Below are 25,721 nucleotides of genomic sequence, written 5' to 3' on the forward strand. Positions count from 1 at the left end.
ATACTTTTCTAAATCATTGTGAACTGCATTAGGGCAGTTGTAAAGATTGTTTATAGACAGTGAGGATAGAGAGGATAGAGAAAAGCCTCGCTTCCATGCCATTATAAGTTGCCAATGAATGTCCAGGTGCTACTTTTGCACTAAATTTTGTTGGTAGTGAACTGCAGGCTTGAAAGTTCAAAGAAGGCCTCATTAAAAAAAGCATTGTCAATTTTATCAATTTCTAGTCGTTAACCTTTGTGATTGCGTCAAAAATGTAGCATACAGAGGGCAAAAATTGCTACTACACCTGTTTCGTTTTGTATACAGTGATATTTATTAAGAAGTACACCGGGCCCAAGAGGTGACGGCCAGATCTTTGTTTTAAGAAGTTATTTTGGTTGCATACAATTAGGCGACTTTCAAAAGAGATTTTGTCATTTAAAAGTAGACATAGGAAAAAACAATACATATAAATCCCTATGTCCACTTCTGAATAGCACTCTATACAACCTACAGTACCTAAGGCATGGAAGATATTCACAAAAGTAAGTTGGTAGACTAAAAAAATGAAAATGCAATTTCAACCTGCCAATAAAACTGTCAAGCCATAAACCCAGTATCGAATATTGGGTTTTGAAAACTTGTCCGTATGTCGACGCAAAAAGCGCAACCCTCGGCACGCTACGTACATGGTGCGCGCTCTCACATACAATGCATATGTCATGTATAGGTACAGTTACCCCTGGCTACCCCATGTAAGCCACCCCGTCTATCCTCTGACATCTGCAAACAATGATAATCCCCGATTATTTTACTTTGATAGCCCACAGCGCAGCGTGATGTTTCAATCAGAATCTATTTTATAATTCATTTATTTCGTTCCGTGACGTTTTAGTTTCGCGGGCCGGGTAAATAAGAAACGTGTCCTGTCGAACGTTCGCGGGAGAGTTCGGAAAAAAAAGGAACGTAAACCCCCAGGAGACACACACCGTACGGTATAAAATGCGGCAGATGTGCAGATGACCAGATAAGGGCGTGCAACATTGCTTACTTGTCATGTCACCGCTCATCCGATACGGCTAGTTACTTATTCGATTCGCATTATCATTATTACCCTCATCGCCCCTCTATAAACTGCACCACACCGACGCATCATCTATCTATAATAAATAAACGCGACGCGAGAGAAGTTTACAACTCACTTACCTTACGACGTCCTGCACGCGCGCCTGCTGTACCACCTTCGACGTATTGCCGAGGACGGTAGTAACCAGCTGCATCAGGGATGCTGCCAGGGGATCGGTCGGCAAGGCGTCCTCGCAATCTCCCAATTTCTGCAAGAAAAGTTTAGGATTATTTTACGGTCCTTCGAGTTCGAAGATTTAATGTAGGAGCATCCACTTCGAAAGGACGTTCGGTTAATAATGCACGAAAGTCAATCTTCCCTAATAAAATTTCTGATTTAAAAGTCCGAGGGGTCAGAGATATTTTACAATTTCGTAATGTACGCGTCGTTGATTTTTTATGTCTCTATCGATGGAACTTTATCCGTAACAATTCAACAAGGATACATTTTGTATATTGAATCTAAAAGGGGTAAATGAAGAAGAAAAATAATAAAATAGAAAAGGGTCGGCAATGATTGAGTCTTTTCATCCATTGCATGGGGCGTTGTAAATTAAATGCTTGATGTCCGAAAAGTGAACGCAAACTTGTAGAAGGTACATTGCGATCAAAATCTCAAAATACCGCATCTTAGTTTATACAACACCCTGTATATTAACTAAAATAATTGTAATTTTTTTTGCTTAGGTATTTCATGATTAATGTTTTTTTTCGGCTATTATGTACATATTTATCTAATATTGTCCTAGTTTATGGAACTATTCTGTTTAGACAATAAATTATTATTATTATTATATTTATAAAGCACATATATGATATACTAAATGTATTACCAATTTATTAGCGACGCATACGACTACGACTAACTTCGTACAAATCGTTGACGCATAATAAAACAAGATACGATTTATTTTATTTTGCCTTTATTTTCGAGTGGGCGGGGTTTCAGCCAAGGCTGCTCTACCAACCCAACCCACTATACATTTACAAATATCCATGCCTGAACCCGGATTCGAACCAGGGACCCTTAGCACCACAGTCCAGCTTTAACTGAACTGCGCCCACAGGTCTACAGACACTTTTCGTTCTCGAGTTAGACAGGCCGACAGACAAAACCATCACATAAGGGAAATTTCCATCGAAAAATTGAGCAAAATTAATATCAACACGGCAGAGTATTGGCCGTCGGATAATCACGATCTCGAGTTTTACCTTCGCGAAATTGAAGCCGGTTTGCTTGGATTTGCGATCCACACGACCTTTTCTTCGGCCAAACTTTGCGTGGTGGTGCAAAAAAGTCAACTGTACCATCGAAGCGATCTGTTTCCATATTTCTAAAGGAAGCGGCATTTTCCAAAGAGATACGATCAATTGATACCCGAGTAAGTTATTTAAAATTTGTCGATTTGTAGTGGTCAGTTATTTTGAAGAATCTGCATAAGAAATTTTGTTCGACGTACTTTTAATATTCCTAAAGGAATCTACCTATGAGAACCATTTGCATGAATAGATTTGTATTACATTTATGAATAAGAATCGAATCCAAGCGAAGGATTTTGGTTATTTTGATTCATTGATTGGAAAATTTACATTTAATTGCAGTATTTCAGTATACAGGGTGACACTTTTAAAACTTTCAATGGGCGATATCGTTTTTTATATTAGAGGTATCACAAAATGGCCAAAACCGTTTCGGTAGAATCGAGGGGAATCAAAATGGTCATATAAAGAAGGAACCAACTTCCAACCTCGTACCCCCCGCCGCCCCCATGCCTAAATTTTGAATTGTGACGTATCACTTGTGATACACCATTGGAAAGCTCTTAAAAAATGCTTTTCAGAAATACCATACACTGGTACATTTAAACTGCCCATTCACAATTTATTACACTAAAATTTGAACTGTCATTTTTCAAGAAGCATAGATAAAAGGGGGAGTCTTCCCGAGATTTTAGAATTTTTAAGAATAGGTACGTATATAAAAACCATGATTAGTCCTTAAAAGCTTTTAAAGGTCTGTACATAACTTTAAGAACGTTGGATTATTTTAAGTATTACTTTTGATGAAGGTCTTCATGAATCACCAACAGTTTTCTGTCCGCGAGTTGTTAATGGTCTCCATTTTTTTTAGTGCGGGCCTTTAAAGCCTCTAACAATGTCTTTAAGAGCTTTTGAGAGAATTTTTAATAATCTTACCTATAGGTATGTAGGTAGGAATCTTGAAGAGCTTGAAGAGTTTACAGACAGTCGATCTGAGACAATTTGAGTAGGGGCCATAAAAAAAAAATAGTGTATCTGATTCTTTTTTTACCAAAAATCGACTACACCAAAATTTCATTTTGTTTTTCAAAATACTATTAATTTTGGCGTAGAATGTACTTTTTCGATCAGACTTCTTCCTTATTAGAAACCAATTTCGACAAAGGGCTGTAACTTTTGAACTAGTAGCCCAATCATGGAACTGTTGGAAATTATGGATTCTACAGGCCCCATTCTATAAGAAAATATTTTTCCGGGTCGATCTGCGACAATTTTTTTTTCGGGGCTCAAAAAAAAGCAGTGTATTACCTTCCTTTTTTACCAAAAATCGACTGCACCAAAATTTCTCGGGAAAACACTTTTCTTATTACTTTTGGTGCGTAGAATCCAAAACAATTAGTACTTTCTCGATCAGACTTCTCAATCAAAAGTTGTGGACTAGAAACCAATTTCGAAAGAAAATTCAAAGGGCTGTAACTTTTGAACTAGTAGCCCAATCATGGAACTGTTGGAAATTATGGATTCTACAGGCCCCATTCTATAAGAAAATATTTTTCCGGGTCGATCTGCGACAATTTTTTTTTCGGGGCTCAAAAAAAGGCAAATTAAAACACGATATTGTAAGTGCATAAGTAATATAGGTACAAACATTTTTTTTATCTCTAAGTTTTATTTCAGGGCCGTAGCCAGGGGGGTGCCAGAGGGTGCCTGGCACCCTCTGGATATTAAGTGGCACCCTCTGACCGATCACGATCAGAATCGTAAAATAAAAATGTACAATATTGCTATTTTTGTACATTGTAAATTAATTATCACAAATATACAATATTATTGTTGTTCATAATAAATTATTACAATAAAATTGAATTAAAATGATTATTCTTGATAATTATAACACCTACTCTACATACTACATTTTGTAGTATGAGTACAATAATGGTTATTAGAATTATGCAATTTGGTTCAAAAGTAACAAGTTTAAGTAACTCAGATTCAGACATATCTGAAATCTGGACATTCTAGCTCTAGGCTTGTTTCTTGCTTCATAAGTTGGCCACATCGCTGATTACATTCGAAAAGGAAAGAAATATAAATATAGACATGAACACACTTCTAAGAGAATTTCATAATGCCAAACAGAGAAGGTTGCATTGCAACTATATATATTTCAGCTTTTTTCTATTGTTATAAATTGTATATAATGTATTATATAAATATAAATTGTATTTATCTAATATTTTTATGTATGCTTAAATATTGATTCGATTGACTTATATTTATGTTACGTTTATTTTATATTATTTATATCTTTTGTTTTTTTTAATATAAGTATAATATATATTGGATAAAATTAGTTTTTTTTAATATATTTTTTGCTTTTTTGACAAACAAGTCTCTCGAGACTTCATTTTTGTAAACAATAAGTGCACCCTCCAACATGTCGTTTGCAACCTTACAATTTTCGTTCTAGCTACGGCCCCGCTTTATTTACAATCTGTCATATAGAACATTAAGTGAATGTAATAGCAACAATAATGCTTTAACACAATAATGCATTAATACACAAACATAAATATGAAAAGTTTAAATTATTATAGTTATTTTTAACAAACCAGAGAACGAGGGGTAAGTTCAGTATATAATTTACCTATTTTCAAGTACTTACTTCGAATCGATGATATATAAAAATAGATACCTGGTGGAAGAGCGCAATTTAAAATAATATGTACCGAGGGACAAGAAAAAACATTTAACGATAGTTTAATTTGTCTACGTTAGTGCTATACGGGAAATGACATTTTCCAAGATAATTTATAAGCAAACGAATTGAAGAAGTTTCTATTTTAACTGGATTATTCAATTAACTCGTTTAAAGTTTTTTCTTCAACGAGACCGCGCTCTCAACGTTTATTTACTTCGAGTTAATTTATACATCAACTAAAAAAAGAGAATTATTTGTAAATTTATATCTTGGCATCTCGAAGCCGGAAATTTACAATAATGTTTTAAATCAGTGCCATTTAATGTAGGGACATTTATTGTTTACGCATACTCTTTTTTTGTCAAACAGAAATTGTACACCACCAATTAAAAGTTCTTTGATCGTCGAGGTTGGTAAACTTGTTAACGTCAAAGCTCCTATGCGATTTTATTTGAAAAAGTGGAAGCGAAAACTAGTTAGAAAATTATAGAAACGATAAATTTTTTCCGACGCCGCCGTCACCTAAAAACAACGAAAGCGTAAAATTCATAACGTGCATTCCATTTTATAGACAAGTCGTTCAGCTCTCACCGCGACTAAAAGCTTGGCGCTAATGCATTCTCCCCTTACGTTCCGCCGTATCCGCAAACAGGCGATAATAACCCTTAAAGTAAAAGTATTTCCAGATCAAGTTGCCGCATTCGATATTACGAATGGACCGGCGAGGCAACCAAACAAGTGTTTGTTATGGAGAAGAGAAAACCGGGAAATAAGAGTTTATGGTCTTTGTTTTGATTTTGTAGTTCGACGTGTGAGGGCGGTAGCTATCGGAATGTTGTAGGTAAGATCGAGGTAGAGGTGCAGCACAGTAGCAAAAAAATAAATTGAAAACTAAATCTGTTTCAGCTAACAAATAAAACATGAGCTACAATAGAAATATTAGACATATAACGACTGGCGTATAGGCAACACATAATACATATCAACACAGATATACTTATGAAAATTGGAACGATGCTTGCAATTTTGGAAAAAATGTCAATAAAAAAATGGTCATTTTATGAACCTATAGGTACCCTGTGGAAGGATATAGGTAGACAACGCGCTCGTTACATGGTGAAAAAGTGCAATCGCAGCGTTATCACAAGACAAACAAATACGATTTAATAAAACAAACTCGTTTTTCAATCCGCAATCCACTGCTTATTAACGAGCGACACAAAGCGAGTTTATGATTTTGGATGTTCTGTCCGTCCGTCCGTCTGTGTACATGATAACTCACGAACGGTTTCGAATTTTCCAATTTTGTTTTCAGTAATAGCAAAGAATTGTGAAATAGTTTGAATTTACTCAACGCTGGGAGGGCGACACTCTGGCCCTCTAGTAACTGAGTTGAATAACTAAAATGTACCGCAGTTGGTGAGATTATAGGTACCTGCAGCAAAACGGTAACATTCATGCCGGTGTTGCCAAAGATACTCTCCATATATGAAAATTATTAATTATGTGATGGATTTGTACGTCCGTCCGTCTGTTCCTCGCCTATCTCGAGAACGAAACAGACAGCGATGTCAAACCTTCGCCAATCGATTTCTACGAGTTCAAGGAACAGTACTATGGAATGAGCCAGATTTTCGAATGCGAGCTCCCCTACTGAACATCGTATACGATTCTTCATATCTTGTTTTAATATTAAGGTAATTTACGTAGGGGCGCAATTTTAATGCTTGCCCTGACCGCCATTTGGGCATGCTATGCCACTGGATGCGACTCATTCCTTCTGTGAAATTATGTCTTCTAAATTTATCGAGGATTATTACTGTAATGGAACCGAATTATCCCGCTAAAATTCTATTTAAATATTCCCGAATCCGAGCCTGGCGCGACGAAAAAGGTCAAGATTGCGCTTTGTTTCGTTTTCGTGGAACACGTGTTTTTTTCTTCTCTGCTCTACATTGAAATGGACCATAATTTACAATAAAACTGTCAAATATTACGCTATGCGAGGAAACTTAATGATCCGTATGGACCCGTCTCGGGGCACGTTCAAATTTCGTCTAGGATTTGTTTTAAACAAAAATGGGGGAGAATGCGGCAGAAGTATGTGTGCTTTTGTTGTGACCAGAAGTAAATCTTTACGTTGCGAATAGTGAGTGCAGCTTCGACAATTACAAAGGTGATGTACTCGTTTTATTTATCTCTACGTCTATTGCATCCCCCTAATAACGATATGATCGTGTTCAATTATTTGCCAATTTAACTTTATTCTCGTACAACATTTATTATTGCCATTTATAACACATTCCAGATACAAATTGCAGTTTTAATTATACTGTTTCTACTGGGTAATTACTGACCGATTTACGTATTTTTGTTTATATTTAGATGCTGTATGTTCCCTTAGGGGCGATACCCAATACAAGTATGCAGAACTACATTTTAATTTATAATTGAATTTATTGCAGCACATTTCGTTTTTGTTTACCTGAATATGTTACTGCGTATTTACAGGGTGCCTTCATCTGGGGGCGAGTGACGTACGTTAGGTGGTTGATTGTTACATATTGCACTTGGCATTGTGAATTAATTACTTGATACCAATGTTTGCCACGACATGTTCCTTTGTATTGTTGTAATGTGATTGTACTAAAATTTATGCTCCTACTATTTATTTGAACCGGGTGATTATGATTATTAATATTTGGCAGGGTGACTTGTTTCGAATATGTACTGTGCTATATTTGATACCGATATTTAATATCTCGATTTGACGTAGCAGAGGCTGGCTAAAGTTCAGAACTGACATACGCAGAGATATATATCTTTTATGTACTGTTTTTTTGTTGTAACGCTCGATTCATTATACGACCAAATTGCACCTTTCTTTTACAACCTAAGTAAGTTTCCCGCTTAAGTTGCACATTTTTACATATTTCTTCTGTCAACGGATAGCTTTGACTATTCACCCGAACGCTTTCTTATAGAAGTTAAAAACTAACCATTTCTTTCGATCCCATATTAAGGGATAGGGCAGGCACGAACGTAAGTTTTTATTTCTGTTAATGTTTTTGTTGCACAACCAAATTCTGTGTATTTAGTCATGAACTACATTCATTAAAAGAATTTATAACTAGAAGGCCTAGAAAAATTTGTTACAATTATTCAATTGGACGATCGCTTATATGGAACTATCAAACTTTACAAGATAGCGACGAAAAACACAGTTTTTAGTTTTGATTTGATATTTTTTTAAATAAACCCCGAATATTTGTAATTGCGATACAAAATCTGCCGATATTGCTAATCAATCCGATTAGTCGATCCCTGACATGTGGTGACCGAATATTGGTTTTGTGTCAGTCTTTGTTATGCCAGTGCAAATATGTTGGCTGTCAACGCCTACGTAAATTCTGTATAACTATTTTGTTTATGATTATGTATGCGTGCGAGTTTGCCGTTGGTTACTCTGTTATTTATGTTATGTCATGAGTTGTCTTTTGATCGGTTATTGTCAGTACTCATGATAAAGAGCCTGGAGTTCGGTAATTTATAACCCGGCATTTTAAGACTAGTGGGTTGGACTGGCCCTAGAGATGTGTGAATGAATTAGTTGGGGTCCCGCTTAGTCGTACATGAGGGCGCTGGCTAGGCCCGGTCTCACTTGCGCAGGGATTCGCTAAAAGCGTGTGGCGTGTTCTCGTTGTGACCTTTTGTTTTGTTAACAACTTGGGGTATCCTTCCTATGTGAAAGGCTCTTCTGAGAGGCCAACTCCTAGCGATTTCATACAATGCTGACATGTCATGACCAGAGCAACTAAAGACTACTCGGTGTGGGATTTGCACTGGCCATCCAATATCCAAACCTATTATATGAATTTATTGTAATGTTTTAATGATTGTTTTTGTTATGTGTGTGAAATATTGATTCTTTAGGAATTCCAGTGGAGCCTGGGATTCGACTTTGTATTGATGTACTTGACAACATGCATTTATGCCATTACAGACGACTAATTTTGCTATAAAGTTCAATATTAATTTGTTGGCTGGGTTTTTTCTTGGTCAGTTATTTTTCCCAGCCTATTTTTATATTTGTACTCGGTGAACTACCATTTTCTAAATTTAATCCTGCAATGCAAATTATTTGGATTAAATCTCCGTTTTTAAAGCATGTACTTGTTTTATTTGTATTCCTTACTTGATCCTCACTCCGACAAACAACACATCTTGTAGCGACTCTTTAAAACACAACGTAATAAGTGGTCCTATTATTCGGTTATTCAAGTTAGGTAGCTTTATCTAGACGATCACGTGCCATGGGGTTCAGTTAGTTTGGGAGGGAAAGTTTTGAATTTAAATCTTGAGTTGCGCAGTCTCTCGGGACTGGCCTGGGTACATCACAGTGTCAATACGAAAACGTTTGGTTCCTAAGTCCGCATGTGGTCTCATTTCTGCTGGTAGCGTAGCAGGTGGTCACAGGATATTGCGTATCGTGCCCATTTTTGACCTTCAATGAGTGCATGTGGCACCCACCTCGACGCACGCATATTACGCACATGGAAGTCATTCCTTAAAATCGTATGGATAGTCCGATTTTCCATGCCTGTTTATGCCTGTAACTCAAGTAGTGTCTATCTTCTGTCAGATTCCATGCATTGGTCAATTAGTACACGCGACACATCATTCCACACTTACTGGTCGGCCTGAGAGAGTGAAGCCACCGCTTGTTTCCCGTCCTCTTCTGAAATTCGGCCCTCCGCCTCGCGACGGTTCTTTACGGAAGGGTCATGTTCCCCCCGATTTCTACGATCTCACTCTAGCACTTTTCACTGTTCTGGTCAAGTAGCATACATTCTGCACGAGCCGACGCGACGCTTGACTTACAACCGACTTTCTCTCGCTCTAGAAGCCCAACCGCCGAGTTGTATCGAAAAATCAAGTTAAAAGTAGGCAACACACAATACACGTATAACATGTGTGGCATAGACTACAATTATTACATAGACTCGACGCAACAAGGCCGCCAATCTCAACAACCAATCAAAAATTAGACACTACAGTCGCCACCAAGGTGGATTCATAATGGTGGCGGCACTCCGACCTACAGCGCTCTCTAAATCTGGCTACGTATACGTATTGCCTACCCTCCTGGTTTTACTATAGTTATATGGGAGATACAGCGTTTTTAGCCAATATAATCATTAATTCGATATTTTTGACGTTTGAATTCATACAGTGTGTTGTTTTACCCATCTATTGTCAATTGAATATACGGGAAAGATTACGTTTGTATTATTAACAACAAAATGTAGTATGTAACATTTTCCGCCTGATTAAAGGCAACACAATGTACACTTTCTTTAAGTGTATACCATATCTTTTTATACCGGGCGAATATTAAGAAACCGAACATAGGCAATTAACATGATTGTTGCTCCCCATGTTAACTTAGAGGGTTTATAATAACACCAATCGAAAGATTTTTTTCCCATCTAATATACGACTTAGTTTATTTTCAGGTGTATTTCGCATTATTTTATCAAAAATTCGACAATAAATCCAATTACCAAAATTATGGAAATTTCCTAAAGAATTTAAATAGGTTTTGTAACGGACGCCCATTAAAATGCACGGAAAGCAAATATCGCGTACTAGAGTATCTATTTCCGCTGTAAACGTTGTTTATTATTATAAATACTTTGCCCTGAGCGAAATACATTTTACAAACAAATTAATGGCAGTTGTCATAAACTGATTTCGAATTGAATAACGTTTGAATCTGATTTTTTTCTTCCTAGCCATGGTGATTGGGTTTATTGCCGAATTTTTGATAAAATAATGAGAAATACACCTGAAAATGAACTAATTCGTGTACATATTAGATGAGAAAAAAAATCTTCTTTCGATTGGTGTCATTATAAACCCTCTAAGTTAACATGGAGAGCAACGATCAGCAAAAGACGTTTTTCCCATGTTAATTCCCTATGTTCGGTTTTGGAATATTCAGCCGGTATATTGCTTTCTCATTACCGTAACATAATCTGCGGTATTATACTAATCCAAATAATGAATATTTTGTTATAAGCTGTTCCCGGTTCCCCAGTAGACCAAAGGTTTGCGTTTCCAGACGAAGGAGGCATCATTGCGAATTCCCTATCACCTTTTTTTACGCAATTTAAAATTTACTGCTAACAGTTTACACGCTTACAAGTTACAGGTTCTCTTTCTTTAACTTATTTAAACATAAAATTCGTCGATTTAAAAACGAATTTGCTAATTAGGTTTCACATTAATTTGCAACACCAATGTAATAAAATGGAATAAATCCACATTCTGCTACTACTATTATTTTGAACAAACCAGTAGGCTGTGAAATACGAGTAGGTACACAAGAAGTAATTGACATTTTACAGTTTTACCATACAATTCGAATGATTTTTACATGTAAACAATATAGAAAAATCCAATTAGAGGATACGCCTAAAAGAGAAAGAATGAAAGATTCCATAAAGAAATTTCAAATTGTATCGGCCCAGTGAAAACTGAAGAAGATATAAACGGAAAACGAAAATTAAGTTTTGCTATTATATTAGTATCTAAATTGTACGCTGCATGTGTTGCCTATATTCAGGCCGAAAAACTTGAACACATTTTTTGTTCTTTAAAAACAAAATGTAGTCGCTGACGTTAAGTTAAAATAACAAGCAATGGTTACATCAACACATTGTATGAGTTACAACTTCAGAATCATCTTATTAATGATTATATAGACAAAAAAACGGATGTATCTCCCATAGTAAAACCAGCCTATGACTGGAAGGTAGGCAATAAGCATACGAGGTCAGATTTGGTACACGGGCTTCCTATACCAGGTGGTGCCTAGCGCGACGCAACATAGGGATTTCAATGGTAATTTCTTTATAGTCAATTACTAGCTCCCCTAGTTATTTTAGAGCAAAAGTCTAAATACGTTTTTTTTAAGAGAAAACAATACTGCATCTGTTCATACTTTTAGTTATAATTTTCCGTTTTTCAAAACCGTAGAAATCGACAAAATAAAAAGGTTCATTTTACAATAAATCAAATATGCCTTGGAATTACCTAAACCAACAGCGATCACGTTTCATTATTTGCCTTTGACGTATTTTAAAGTTATACTTGTTTATTAATTAGTTAAAGAACTGCAAGTGCAATAACATTCAAAATGTCCGTCAAAACCATCAGGAAAACGACAATACAGTCAACGTTTTGGCTGCAGTAGCGGAAAACCCGAATATAAGTTTAGGAACAAATCTTCTTCAAATCAGTTTTTTTTCTTTGATTATGTACGTACTCTGATTCTCTCTGATAAACAAATAGTACCTATCTGATGCAGATGCATCATACATTCTCTAAAAAAACATTACCCTAAGATGCCTTTTATTGCGTGGGTTAGTTGAAACAAAATTAAATATGAAAATCGTTCGACGTCAAACAACGATAACTTAGATGCGATGCGCTAGTAGTTTGTTTAAAGATTTCAAAGCATCACTGATTTATAAAAATGTAATTTTTTATTTTGTCGATTTCTACAGTTTTGAAAAATGGAAAATTATAACTAAAAGTATGAACAGATGCAGTATTGTTTTCTCTAAAAAAAAACGTATTTAGACTTTTGCTCTAAAATAACTAGGGGAGCTAGTAATTGACTATAAAGAAATTACCATTGAAATCCCTATGCTGCGTTGCGCTACGCACCACCCTGTATAAAACAGTCGGAGTGCCGTTTATGAATCCACCTTGGTGGCCACTGTCACTGTATCCTATGCCTGTAAGTACCAAATGAGTACCAAGGGTAAGTACTGTCATCTGAATGTGCATTCCACTATAGTATTATTTGGCAAGGTGTTGAATTTGACATCTCTGACGTCATTACTGTGCCCATTAATATTGGAAGCTTATAACATTATGACATAAAAATGCAGTGCACCTAATGTAACCATCTTCTGAACCAGTCATCTTAGAACTAACAATTACAGTTCACTTCGTGGTTTCGTTTTTGTTTTTATAATAATGTTTATTTCCTGTGCACATACAGTGCAAGCACAGCTTATTTACTATCCAGTTGCACAACTCTCTTGGCGGGAGCGGTTTGCGCCGATCTACGCGCGCAGCGTTTATGCCCCGCCTCTTGGGGTAAAAGACTGCATTGCCTGTTTGGCGTGCAATCATTTATTTTATTATTATTTACCACGTTACATATCTGGTAGATGTGTTTGTGGCACGTCAAGCATAACATATAAAAGTAACATACAAAGTAACATACAACATAAATATACATTATACGATATAATGACTTTACATTTAACATATACATAAATAGTATTTTAGGTAGGTACATACATGTAAGCTTACAAAGTTTATAATATGTCTGTCGGTGATATTTGTGTGCTTAAAAATTCATTAACTGAATATAACGCTTTACTGGTAAGGAAACGCTTAACTTTGATTTTAAATTGTCTATTGTCGAGTGCTTTGACATTATCCGGTAGGTGGTTGTAGAGTTTCAAGTTCACTCCATTCATATCAGACATCTTGATGCGATGTCGGGGTAATCGCAACGTCCCTCTGGCTCTGGTGTTGTAGTCGTGAATGTCAGAATTTAGCTCGTAGGATTCAAGAGTCGAATGAATGTCCACCAAAGAAGCCAGAATATATAGAGAAGGCAATGACAGCACTGATAATGAAATAAACAATGGACGGCAGTGCGCTCTACACGGTTTGCGAGCTATAATGCGAACCACCCTTTTTTGTAGGCGAAAAATTTTCGTAGCATGAGCAGAGTTCCCCCAGACCTGTACAGCATAGCTTATTTGTGAGTGAAATAGGGAAAAATATGCCATCTTAAGTAAATGAGGGCTGACAATGCGTTTTAGATTTCTAATGAGAAAAATGGTAGATGAAAGTAGCGTTACATTGTCACCCTTCAGTAATGAAGTGTTAAGAGGTTACAATTAGCTGATGATAGCAATATTGTGTCATCGGCAAATAAAACGCAAGTATTAGGTAACATGGTGTAGTAGAAATCATTAATGAAGGTGATGAACAAGATTGACCCAAGCACTGAGCCCTGCGGCACCCCCGCCTTTATTGTACTGCAGTTTGAATAGACGCCTTTAATACACACGCTATTCTGTCGTTCTTCAAGATATGACTTAAAGAGCTTTAGCGAGGTGCCACTTAATCCGTAATACTCCAATTTCGCCACAAGGAGATCATGCGGGACACAATCGAAGGCTTTCGATAAATCAAATAGTGTGATTTGAGAGATTCTTCCATCGTCCAAATTTTTCACCAGTTGTTGCATCAATTTGAGCACCGCCTTGGTAGTGGAGCGGTTTTTCCTGAAGCCATACTGACTAGGGTTTAGCAAATCATTATCTTCTAGATATGATGACAACCTAGTCTTCAGTACGGTTTCAAATATTTTACCGAATACTGGGATAATGGAGATAGGACGATAGTTATTTAAGTCGTCCTTAGTACCTTTTGATTGAGAAGTCTAATCGAAAAAGTACGAATTGTTTTGGATTCTACGCACCAAAATTAATAAGAAAAAATGTTTTCCCGAGAAATTTTGGTATAGTCGATTTTTGGTAAAAAAGGAAGGTTATACACTGCCTTTTTTTGAGCCCCGAAGAAAAAATTGTCTCAGATCGACCCGGAGAAAAAATTGGCTTATAGAATGTGGCCTTTAGAATCCATAATTTCAAACAGTTCCAAGATCCTGCCCAGTGTTGCCACGTTGGCCATTTTCCCGAATTCAATTCAATTAGGCAATAAAATTTATTAAACACCTAACCCTACTTTCATTGCCATATTACGTAATATTGTACAGCAAATTCTAAACGTTCACATTACAATACAGCACAAAAATCACCTACTACGGTACTGTGAAGCGACCGTGCGATGAAAATTCGTTTAATCCGGCCCCGACTTTTACCCCAAGTGCGAGAAAGTGCGCACCATTCCACCTCGCTTGGTTGTAGACCGCCAGATCAAAGGCGCCGCTCGAGAGTTGCGGAGCTGGATAGTAAGTAAGCAACTAATCTTTTAGAAAAAGTTTATGAAAAAATCCCCCAATACGTCAATTTTATCTTAAATAAGACATATTTTACTATAATGGGGGTTTACAGTGTAGTTGAATTCCGCAGTTCTAATTTAATAAGCGTGTACCTGAAACCATAAAACATTTTTTTGGACAGTAAAAGTTTATTTAAAAATAGAGGCTGATTAGCAAAAAAATAATGAACATGTGCGGTTTTAAAGGTTTATTCAAAACGATATGATGGTGGCGGGCTCTGTGACGTAATAAGCCCGACCAATCAGTTCCTAGAACCATTCAGATGACATAACGACTTGGCAATATTGCAGGAGACTGGCATTTATAACTTGCGTCATCTGTCACAGGCACTTGTCACTTTCGTGCTAGATGCAGTTAAACATCCCACTCAAAACGTCAAATGTGACAAACGTCAGACCCTCGCGTAAGGTTGCCTGCTCACTTCTACGTGATTGGTTGTAGGTTTGTGACGTATTTAGTCTGAAGCGTTTCAAATTCGGACTAAAAACACAGCTTTTCAATAATTTATTTTGGGTTTATTTTACTCGCAAATAAAAATTGAGGACACACGGGTCTTTTTATTTTTAATGTACTTTGTGGATCAGAAATATAAAATGAAGGCGGGATGACCCCATTGTCATTTAAGGATGTAACAAAGCGCCCAGTTTTCACGTCTTGAAGATGACTCTGTTGAACGCCCGGTATAAAGAGGCGCTCCGTTACGTAAGTGTCGCGCCGAAAGTATTTGTGTTGGGTCTAGGAGAAGCTAAAGGAAATGATTTAATTTCTAAAGTTGTGTTTCAGCCGCCGCTACCGTAATTAACGCTGCAGTTAATCCCCCCGCCGTTTGCAACCGTTCCCGTCCAGATATTTCAGTGGGTTTTGTTGCGTACGAAAGCAATTGTCATTTAGAAGAAGAGGGCGAAGTTAATATTTTAGAATTTCAGCCATATTTTTGTTTCCTATGGTAAATTAAAACGAGATTGGAACTGCAAGGTCATGGAGGTCTACGCCGTTATCAGCTGGATAGCGCCGATCCCGCCGCATAATCCCAACATTCCAATTAACGATGGTAGCTTGTCATACACAAGATTCTAAAAGACGTCTGTGAAGATCACCTAAACTGTTTACAAGTGTTTACAGATGGTCGTAAAGCATTTAGCCTCCAACCTATCATAACCTACACGTGTTAAATCCAGCGAAGCTTTATTATTAGTGTTACTTTAATTTGCATAATGTTCAAATTTTCATCGTTTCTTATTTCGAAATAAATACAACTGTCCTGAAAGTTTCATCAAAATTGATCAAAGTACACTAGTTGTTCAGTTACTAATGGCGGGGAGTATATTTCAATATCTGAAACGGTAACGCGCAGCAGTGGTGATGCAAATCCAATTAGTTACAGAGCAGTTACCTTGTTAATAACACAACGTTGTCGTGACAGTTGTCAGGAAAGAAATGAAACCGTGATTGATAAATTAAATTAGAGGTAAGCCTAAACTATATAGTCTGCCAGTATGGAGTAGAGCAGATGAAGTTGATCATTAATTCCATCTACGAATGCTTATGTATAATTTAAATTAATTCTCTTACGCTCAACAGAAGTATACCCCACTTCTATGATTTTTCAGTTGTTATAATTAAATTAATTATGAGCATTTTTACTGTAACCATTGCAGTTATTAAACTGACATGTGCGTTACCAAAAAATTCAAATTTTATATTTTTGCCTTTATTTTTGAGTGGGCGGGGTTTCAGCCACGGCTGCTCTACCAACCCAACCATTACATTTACAAATATCCATGCCCAAACCTGGATGGGAACCAAGGACACTTAGTACCGCAGTCCCACAGAACTGTGCCACATGGGCCGGCAATGTAAGACAACTATCAAACTTACCTGTGCGATGTGCAACCAAAACCAAACAGATATCTGCAATGAAATGTACTTACTTGCAAGGAAACGTTCAGCAAGTCGATAACAGCACTTATCCTATTTGATAAAATTACATGTTCGCAGTTTTTGACACCGTTTACCCCTTTACAAGATGTCTGCCACAAATTGGCAGCAATAATGAGACTTCTAAAACACGAGGTTACTCAATGGTTTAATGTGCTGACAGACTTACTTGGTGGGTATAGGCGAATGTGCGTCTTGACTTAAACTAAACAATTTCGCTAATCCGGAAAAACCTCCCACATTTTGGAATGCAATGAAGTCTTCCTTCGGCCCCTTAACGAGCAATCGATTTAGCTCGTTCAAGATTCGATTTAATAAGCTGGTGGTGTTAGGCGACCAACCTTGAACGGCCTGACTAGTAATACTGCTAATTGTATGTACATTTCTATTTAAACTGTGCTTATTGGCGCTTTCGATTATTAATGGTTTGTACTGACTTTCGTATTCCGCGCCTTTTGCGAGCATGCGCTGGCGCAGTTTCTTACACCGCTTCTTGTAAGTCTTGCCTCTCTCTTTAGCTGCTATCTCTTTGGGATCTTCTTTATCTAAGGGCGCGTCGACAATCTGCTGTAAATTGAACTGTTCCAACTCTTTGGTCGATTGAATTATTGCGCCCGAGTTAGCTTGCTTCACTACCTCCTGATGCTTGCGTCCGCGTAAGTGACTCATTAGATACACTTCGGACTTGATCTAAAATATTGAGGTGTTAAATAGACAAGCCTGGCGGTGCAAGTGCTTACCAGAACATTGCAAACTGTACACAACTTTTGAGTGGGATAAAGGGCATTATTGGGCGCTTGGTTATCATCAGTATGGCAGCGATGAATTGAGAGCTCCAGAGCCCGTTGTCGAATTTGTTCCATGTTCTCCTCGTGCCTACGCGCCGATTCCTCCTGTTTTTGCTCGATTCTTTTTTGCAATTCTTTCGTTGACGCCAACTGTTGCGCCTGTAAGGCTTGCAAACGTTCCTAAAATGTTGCCGTTGAAATCGTGTCCAAGACTAATTGCGCTTACCTCTCGATCACGCGCCTTGCCTCGTGCTAGCTCCTGCCTTTCTCTCTCCCGTTGCTGCTGTTGTTGAAGCTGTCGCTCGTCGCGTAGCCTACGCTCATCTTTGAGACGATCTAACCTTTCCAATCGCTCTCGTTCCAACGCACGTCTACGTTCTTCGACCGCCGCTTCTTTGGCGGCCTTTTCCTCTTGCTTTTTGCGGCGATCTTCGTGAATGCCTTGAAGCCTACCTCTCTGTTCGCGACATAATTGCATGAAATCGTGTCTGGAAAGTTCAACAGGTTACCGGATAATTGCCACCTATTTAACTCACCTCTTATTCTTTGCTTCCAGCTCATTAATAAATGCGATTTCTTTCAGTTTCTCCTCTTCATCGTGTGCTTTTCTTACGATGCCCTTCAAATGGCGCTTTCTATTTTGCGCCGCACGTTGCATTCTACGACACCACAATTCAAATAAAAATAACACAACACGGGACGGATACCCACCTCATTTCCATCCGTTGCCTCTTTTCCTCAATAAGCTGCATTTTTGCGCACTTAACATCCTCGACCCTCGCTAAAAGTGCTTGCAATTTATTGCTACGCTCCTGCTGCAGCAGTTGACGACGCTGTTCCGCTCTCGCTTGTTTGGCCTGGTACTTTCTTAATGTTTCCTGGAGACTGGTGCTACGTGCCGGATTTGAGAGTTTTTGGTGTAACTCTAGAGCACGTCCAGGGTGTCGTGCGACGAGGGCTTCTAATGTTGCCAGTGTGTCCACTCTTTCACCCCATGACATACCTGAAAATGATCAGTTTAGGACGCATTTTACACATAATGAAGATCCTTATCACTCCTTATCATAATAAGACGATCGTATTGTTGCGTAAACAACAGTGTAAATCCAAGAGATTATTTATGAATAACCACAAAATTGCTTTATTTTACTTGAATTTATGTCTCAGTGTCTATTATTCCTTTTAGAATTGTTTGTAATTGCGTATTATTTTCTCGTTTAAAATGTATCGCTTTTTTAAATTGTTTACTTAGATTTGTGTATTTAATTATACAACGTGAAATTGTGTGTTAAAATGTAGGCACATCTGGTCGTTTGCGATAAGAAGTTTTGTTATTGCTCGAGATTTTATTAATGCACGATGTTAGAAGATATAACTATGTATAACTATGTCCGCATTAGTTTCGCGCAAGTGGCGTTATCAAGTCTAATAATTAGTGGCGATGTTTTCGAAAGATCTTGAGCAAGATTTTTATAGTAGAAGTGCTGTTTCGTTAAATACTGGGAATCAAAGAAAAACGAGGCTGGATGGTTCACGACGGTTGAAAAGAGTGTACGTTTCTTCACGCTATTCTGCCCGAATTTGATTAGTTGAAGACTTAGTTTGTCTTTATTATAATAATTTTGAGCAGAAACAAGTGAACTAAAGTTGCGTCAAGTTGAAAAAGCAAGCAGTTACTTGGTTAGCAGTCTATTGTATGTGCATATATTATACTTAACCCAACTATTTACTAAGCTACTTCGGTTTTAAATCACACACACGAGTTGTGCACAATTTATACTTTTTAGTTCTACATTCGTATCATTTTTTTCTACTTCATTGAACACACTGAAGTACCACAACAGTTCCTTACCTAGTAAGTGTGTAAATCACTTAGACCATATAGTACATGGACTGCTATTAGCCCTATGCTTTCAATACAAAATGGGTGGTCACGGATAGAGGGCACTGTAGTCGTGGGTATGTGAATCTCAGGGTAAACTAAAGTCGTATGAACACAACTCGCATCGCGTAAAGATAGTAGCTTTTATGGTAACCGCGTAGTACAGGAAGCTTTAAATACACTTGATTATCTTCTATACGTCCACAAATAAGAATAGGTTTGCTTTTTTTGCCATATCTAAGCGAATAATTAATTGACGTTTGTTAATTTATAGGTTGACAGTCTCACATCGTATCTAATCGGACAACTTCGGACAGGCTCGTTTACCCTGAAACTCACATACCCAGGCGATGTCCTTGACCATATTTTTGTTACAATTAGCAGTCCATGTACTATATGGTCTAAGGTAAATCAACCTCAAACATGATCCTTGGCTAAAGCCCGTTTTACATGTCGAAATTGAAATATCTTTCCGGAAATGTTTGAAGCGACAGATATGCTACAAGCTGCAATTTTATTTCAAGCATGCCCTCGGCTAAGAGAATTTCAACTTTTACAAAAACCATTTTAGGAAAGTCGGATAACCATTGAACTATATACTCGTAACTGGAAGGGAAACAAACATATTATTAGTGAAGCCAGACGAGGGGTGGAATCTTTATCTCTCTCACACTAGTAACATTAAATTCATTGACATAATTTTTCTATTTCACTTTAAATTCATAACGTCTGCTTCTATCAGGCATGCTAATAAACAAACTAGGCGCGATGAGAGTGAGTGAAATAGTTATACAACCACCTCATTCTGTCGCACGGTTTCAACGGTACGCATTTGTCGCCTATTCCGGTTTCCCTTCCAGTTAAGTCGTTTATATTTCAATGCGAATACACTGACAATCTGTAACCCCACAAAATACAAATCAAATCATCATAAAAACCACAGAATAAGGCCTTCTATAGAAACTTCCGTGTAATGATATTCTAAACTGACGTATAAGTGAAAAACATAACCCAACGTTTGTGTAATATCGCAAAAGCAGCACAAAATTAGGCAACAACATTCTGAAACAAGTTAAAAAATTTGCTGTGGCTAGCAGATACCACCCACACACTGCGCATGCGCGTTCTGTCCAAAAGCTTTTCAGTTCATTTTTTTCTTTCTAAGGATATGTGTATAAAATTTGGTTCCAATCAGTTCGATTCGGATTCCTGGTGCACGTGTATTTGGGTCAAAAAGTAGAGGTCATTTTTTACACAAATGCAATACCTCCTTTACTAACGTGCGGGTGGTAGGCTCCTTTTTGAGATTCAAAAATGCGCTAAAAAATAGCTCAAAATTATATAGTGACAAATTTCATATTTCGATATCTGTACCCCAGTCGACTTACGTCATTCAGTCGGATTGCCATTATTGGCAATGTCTTTAGATAAGGGTCTCGGGTTTGCAACCCAAGCAAAACATAGATGTTTGTGTAGTGAGGAGAGTAGCTAAAAGTTAAAACTCCGACCACTGTAAAATAAAAGACACTAAGACGGTTTTTTGTCTGACAGATAATTTTGCCATGGAAACAATCACACTGGAGGTTATCTACCAGATAAGTTTACCTGGCGGCCCTAAATAACATTGTAAAAAATTGCAAGCTTGCTATAACATGACTGTATTCTTTCTTTACCTAGTCCCTCATTGATAAAATTATAATAGCCGCATTGCATAGCCGTCGACGTTTTATAATTTAATTTAATCAGTAATTAAACACTACTTTGCAAGAACTGTAAATCTTTTAACATTAATATTATTCAATATACGATATAGATTATTTTGTTTTGACTGACATTGACTCTAATTTTTAATTGATATGGTAATCCCCATTTCTAAGGTTTTCGAAATTTAAGTTGGCCACAAAAGTGGAATAGGTCATCGTGAACACGTCCTTTGTTTAAGTTTATGGAGTTTGTTCTCCCAAACTTCGCAGAAAAATCAGATACAATAAGAGGTAGGAGGTTATCAGTGCTTTTAAAAACGATATTGATTAACTGATGATAAAAACTAGCATTAAGTTATGTTCCTAACGCAAATGTTCAAATCCAGATCATAATATCAATGTTAATTTAGGGAAATTTGGCTGCAAAAGGTGAGTTTTTCAAATCCAAAAATATATAACCACATTTTATTAGTTACATAACTTATAGATAACTGTGTGTGGAAAGTCATTAAACTCAATTCGCACGCTAAATTTTCTTTGAAGGAAAAATGGATTCTCAATTGATGTTTGTGCTTCTCGTGTTGTCATCGACGATTTCGTCTTCTTCGCAAAACTGCTTTTGCGAAAACAAGAAACTCACCTGCACAGATATTTCTAACTGGAAGGAAATACCTGAAGAAATAGCACAAATGAGATTCAGACGTAAACAAATCAAACAGTTTGAGATTCAAGGAGAGATACCAGATGACTTTAAACTTGGCGACATCAAATTTGCGCATAATTTTGAAGAAATTACTATAAGGTACGCAAATATCAGTACGTTACCAAACGACACCTTTGCTGGTTTGCAAAACTTAAAGAAGATTATCATCCAAGATAACAATGTAGACAAATGGAGCAGCGATATACTTAACGAACTAAACCATTTACAATCCATTTACCTTGACAACAATACCATAAGTGACGATGATGACATCAATTTCACAAATCTTACTAAAATTGCTCGCATCAGTTTGACCAATAACCAACTTACAAAAATTCCACAACATTTTCTGGCAGAAGCCAACGAAGTGACCGAATTAAATTTGGGGAACAATTTTATACCAATACTAGATCAAGATATGTTCAGTCACATGCACAACTTGCAAAAACTAAAATTAGATAACAACAACATCAGTGCTATCGAAGAGAAGGCATTCCATCATCTTTGCTCGCTTGTTTTACTCGCTTTGAATGGCAACCAATTGAGTAAATTACACGCAGACTCCTTCCATTGCCAAAAAAAGCTGAAGACGCTCTTACTGCACAACAATAACATTACAGAATTAGACAAGAACATTTTCAAAAGTTTAAACGCTTTAAGAACCCTAAGCTTAGAGGGAAACCAAATTTCGGAAATTAACGTTGAATTATTTCAAAGTTTAGCTAACTTGCAAACCCTCAATTTACAAAACAACAAAATTGACAACTTACAAGACGACGTGTTCAATGCGTTCACTGAATTATCCTACCTGGATCTGTCCATCAACGCGCTCACCAGCGTTCCAGCGGTCATCTTAAAGAAACTCACAGACCTCAAGACTCTAATTTTATCACACAACCGCATAGAAAAAATAGAAGGAAAACCCTTCCAACTCAACCGGAACTTGAAGAAACTAGACTTGAGTTACAACTCAATTACTGAGCTGAACCAAGGCAACTTTAAGGGACTAGTACGGTTATCCAATCTGATACTGCGGAATAACAAAATTCATCAGCTGCAAGAGGGTATTTTTAAGGGTCTAATCAATTTGAACGTTCTATACTTGAGCAATAACGAGATAAAGTCGCTCACAAGCCAATTTGATCATCTACGCGAACTGGAACACCTGGATTTGGGAAGTAACGAAATCGGGGAAATCGCGGATGGCGTTTTTACCAAGCTGGAAAATTTGGGAAATTTAAATTTGACTAACAATAAGATCGAAAAGTGGTTTACGAAGGCGTTTCAACCGATCGGTTCGTTGTACAGTCTGGATTTAAGTAATAACAGCATCGAACACTTGCCGGGCAACGCGATACAGGGCTTGGGTAGGCTCCGCATGTTGACGCTCGGGTACAACCAGATCGAGACAATTGAAAGTAACGCGTTTGGAGAATTGCGATCGTTGAAGTTTCTTACTTTGAAAAATAATCAGTTGTCGGTTGTCGATGAGGATGTCTTCGAGGGCTTGAACAATTTGCAAACACTAGACTTGGAGAATAATCGAATAAAGACTTTGCCGGTTAATTACTTGCGCGGGTTACCGAAACTGCGTAAGATTATATTGGATGGCAACGAATTAGTTACTACGAATACTAAACCTGTTGAAGAAAAGTATGAGCAGCCAATGTTTACCGACTGGTAAATTAAGAAATTAGGGTCTTTTAAATTGAAAAATGTAGTTTGTTCAATAAACCATCAAGTTTAACAGAGTTTAATGTTTTTATAAAAGTACCAGGAGCACTCAAACTCAGACTTTTTATATATGCAATGTACCGTGTGTAGTATTTTGGTTGAAACTGCAGTGTACTGTTTTCAAAGATAGATACTTGCCTTGGGGGTCGATTTCACCCTATTACACGGATAGTTAGTAGTGATAGTGAGTAGTAACTACAAAACGGAGAGGTGATCACAGAGCCGAGTAAGATAGCTGAAGAGGTGAATCGTTACCTCATCAGGGTTCAAAGTCAGGTCAACAATGACGCAGGATACGAAAACCTTGGTTTAAGTATTCCTGGTATTCCTGCTACCCGCAATCCTTTTTTGTTACCCCAGTAACAAATACTGAAATACTCGACGTAATAAGAGACTTGAAAAACCAATTCCCTGAAATCTTAAAATTAAGCGTGATAGTCCCAATTTTCAAAAAAAGAGCCTACTGTAAGGCTGAATATAAGGCCAATCAGCTTATTATGGGTGTTTTCAAAGATTCTAGAGAAATTAATGAAAAACAGACTCATTAAGTATCTAAATAGATTTAATTTCTTAAGCCCGTGGCAATTTGGATTCAGATCAGGAATGTCCACTGAAGATGCCTTGTCCATTGTTACCGAATTGATTCATAACGGCCTAAATGCTAGTAAAAAAATAACAGGTCTGTTCATAGATTTTAAAAAGGCATTTGACCTAGTGGATCATGTCATTTTACTATCAAAGTTAGAAGCTATAGGAATTAGAGGAGTAGTTCTAAACTGGTTTTGTAGTTTTCTCACCCATCGATTACAAAAAGTCAGGATCCAACATTACTATGATCAGGGGCGGACTGGGTACTTAAGGGCCAGGTGGAATTGCATAGATTAACATACAGTTTTTTTTTAAATTGCAGCTCATAATTAAAAGTAACAAAAAAAATGTCTCAGATCGACCCGGAAAAAAAAATTTCTTATAGAATGTGGCCTGTAGAATCCATAACTTCAAACAGTTCCAAGATTGGGCTACTAGTTCAAAAGTTACAGCCCTTTGAATTTTCTTTCGAAATTGGTTTCTAGTCTATAACTTTTGATTGAGGAGTCTGATCGAAAAAGTACGAATTGTTTTGGATTCTACGCACCAAAATTAATAAGAAAAAGTGTTTTCCCGAGAAATTTTGGTGCAGTCGATTTTTGGTGAAAAAGGAAGGTATTACACTGCCTTTTTTTGAGCCCCGAAAAAAAAATTGTCTCAGATCGATCCGGAAAAAAAATTTTCTTATAGAATGTGGCCTGTAGAATCCATAATTTCAAACAGTTCCAAGATTTGGCTACTAGTTCAAAAGTTACAGCCCTTTGAATTTTTTTTCGAAATTGGTTTCTAGTCTATAACTTTTGATTGAGAAGTCTGATTGAAAAAGTACGAATTGATTTGGATTCTACGCACCCAAATTAATAAGAAAAAGTGTTTTCCCGAGAAATTTTGGTGTAGTCGATTTTTGGTAAAAAAAGAAGGTTATACACTGCCTTTTTTTGAGGCCCGAAAAAAAAATTGTCTCAGATCGACCCGGAAAAAAAATTTTCTTATAGAATGGGGCCTGTAGAATCCATAATTTCAAACAGTTCCAAGATTGGGCTACTAGTTCAAAAGTTACAGCCCTTTGAATTTTTTTTCGAAATTGGTTTCTAGTCTATAACTTTTGATTGAGAACTCTGATCGAAAAAGTACGAATTGATTTGGATTCTACGCACCCAAATTAATAAGAAAAAGTGTTTTCCCGAGAAATTTTGG

At 37.1% G+C, this 25,721-nt stretch overlaps 2 protein-coding genes across 2 annotated transcripts in view; one reads left to right on the forward strand and one right to left on the reverse strand.

Annotated features, from left to right (window-relative positions):
- The window catches only part of LOC116160631 (S phase cyclin A-associated protein in the endoplasmic reticulum), a 62,448-nt gene that overhangs the window by 29,359 nt on the left and 7,368 nt on the right, over positions 1-25,721 (reverse strand). Inside the window, exons 4-10 of the mRNA XM_031473882.1 lie at positions 18,626-18,917; positions 18,451-18,573; positions 18,141-18,402; positions 17,867-18,094; positions 17,296-17,816; positions 17,120-17,249; positions 1,189-1,316 (exon numbers count right to left, since the gene is read on the reverse strand). Coding sequence (XP_031329742.1) covers positions 1,189-1,316; positions 17,120-17,249; positions 17,296-17,816; positions 17,867-18,094; positions 18,141-18,402; positions 18,451-18,573; positions 18,626-18,917 — 1,684 coding nt within the window. The remainder of the gene's footprint in view (positions 1-1,188; positions 1,317-17,119; positions 17,250-17,295; positions 17,817-17,866; positions 18,095-18,140; positions 18,403-18,450; positions 18,574-18,625; positions 18,918-25,721) is intronic.
- On the forward strand, positions 21,652-23,953 carry LOC116160632 (insulin-like growth factor-binding protein complex acid labile subunit). Its single transcript, XM_031473883.1, has 2 exons — positions 21,652-21,928; positions 21,987-23,953. The coding sequence occupies exon 2, from the start codon at positions 22,048-22,050 to the stop codon at positions 23,884-23,886; it is 1,839 nt and encodes a 612-aa protein (XP_031329743.1). The 5' UTR covers positions 21,652-21,928; positions 21,987-22,047; the 3' UTR covers positions 23,887-23,953.

This window comes from Photinus pyralis, unplaced genomic scaffold (genome assembly GCF_008802855.1).
Source record: "Photinus pyralis isolate 1611_PpyrPB1 unplaced genomic scaffold, Ppyr1.3 Ppyr1.4_LG1, whole genome shotgun sequence".
Taxonomy (NCBI): domain Eukaryota; kingdom Metazoa; phylum Arthropoda; class Insecta; order Coleoptera; family Lampyridae; genus Photinus; species Photinus pyralis.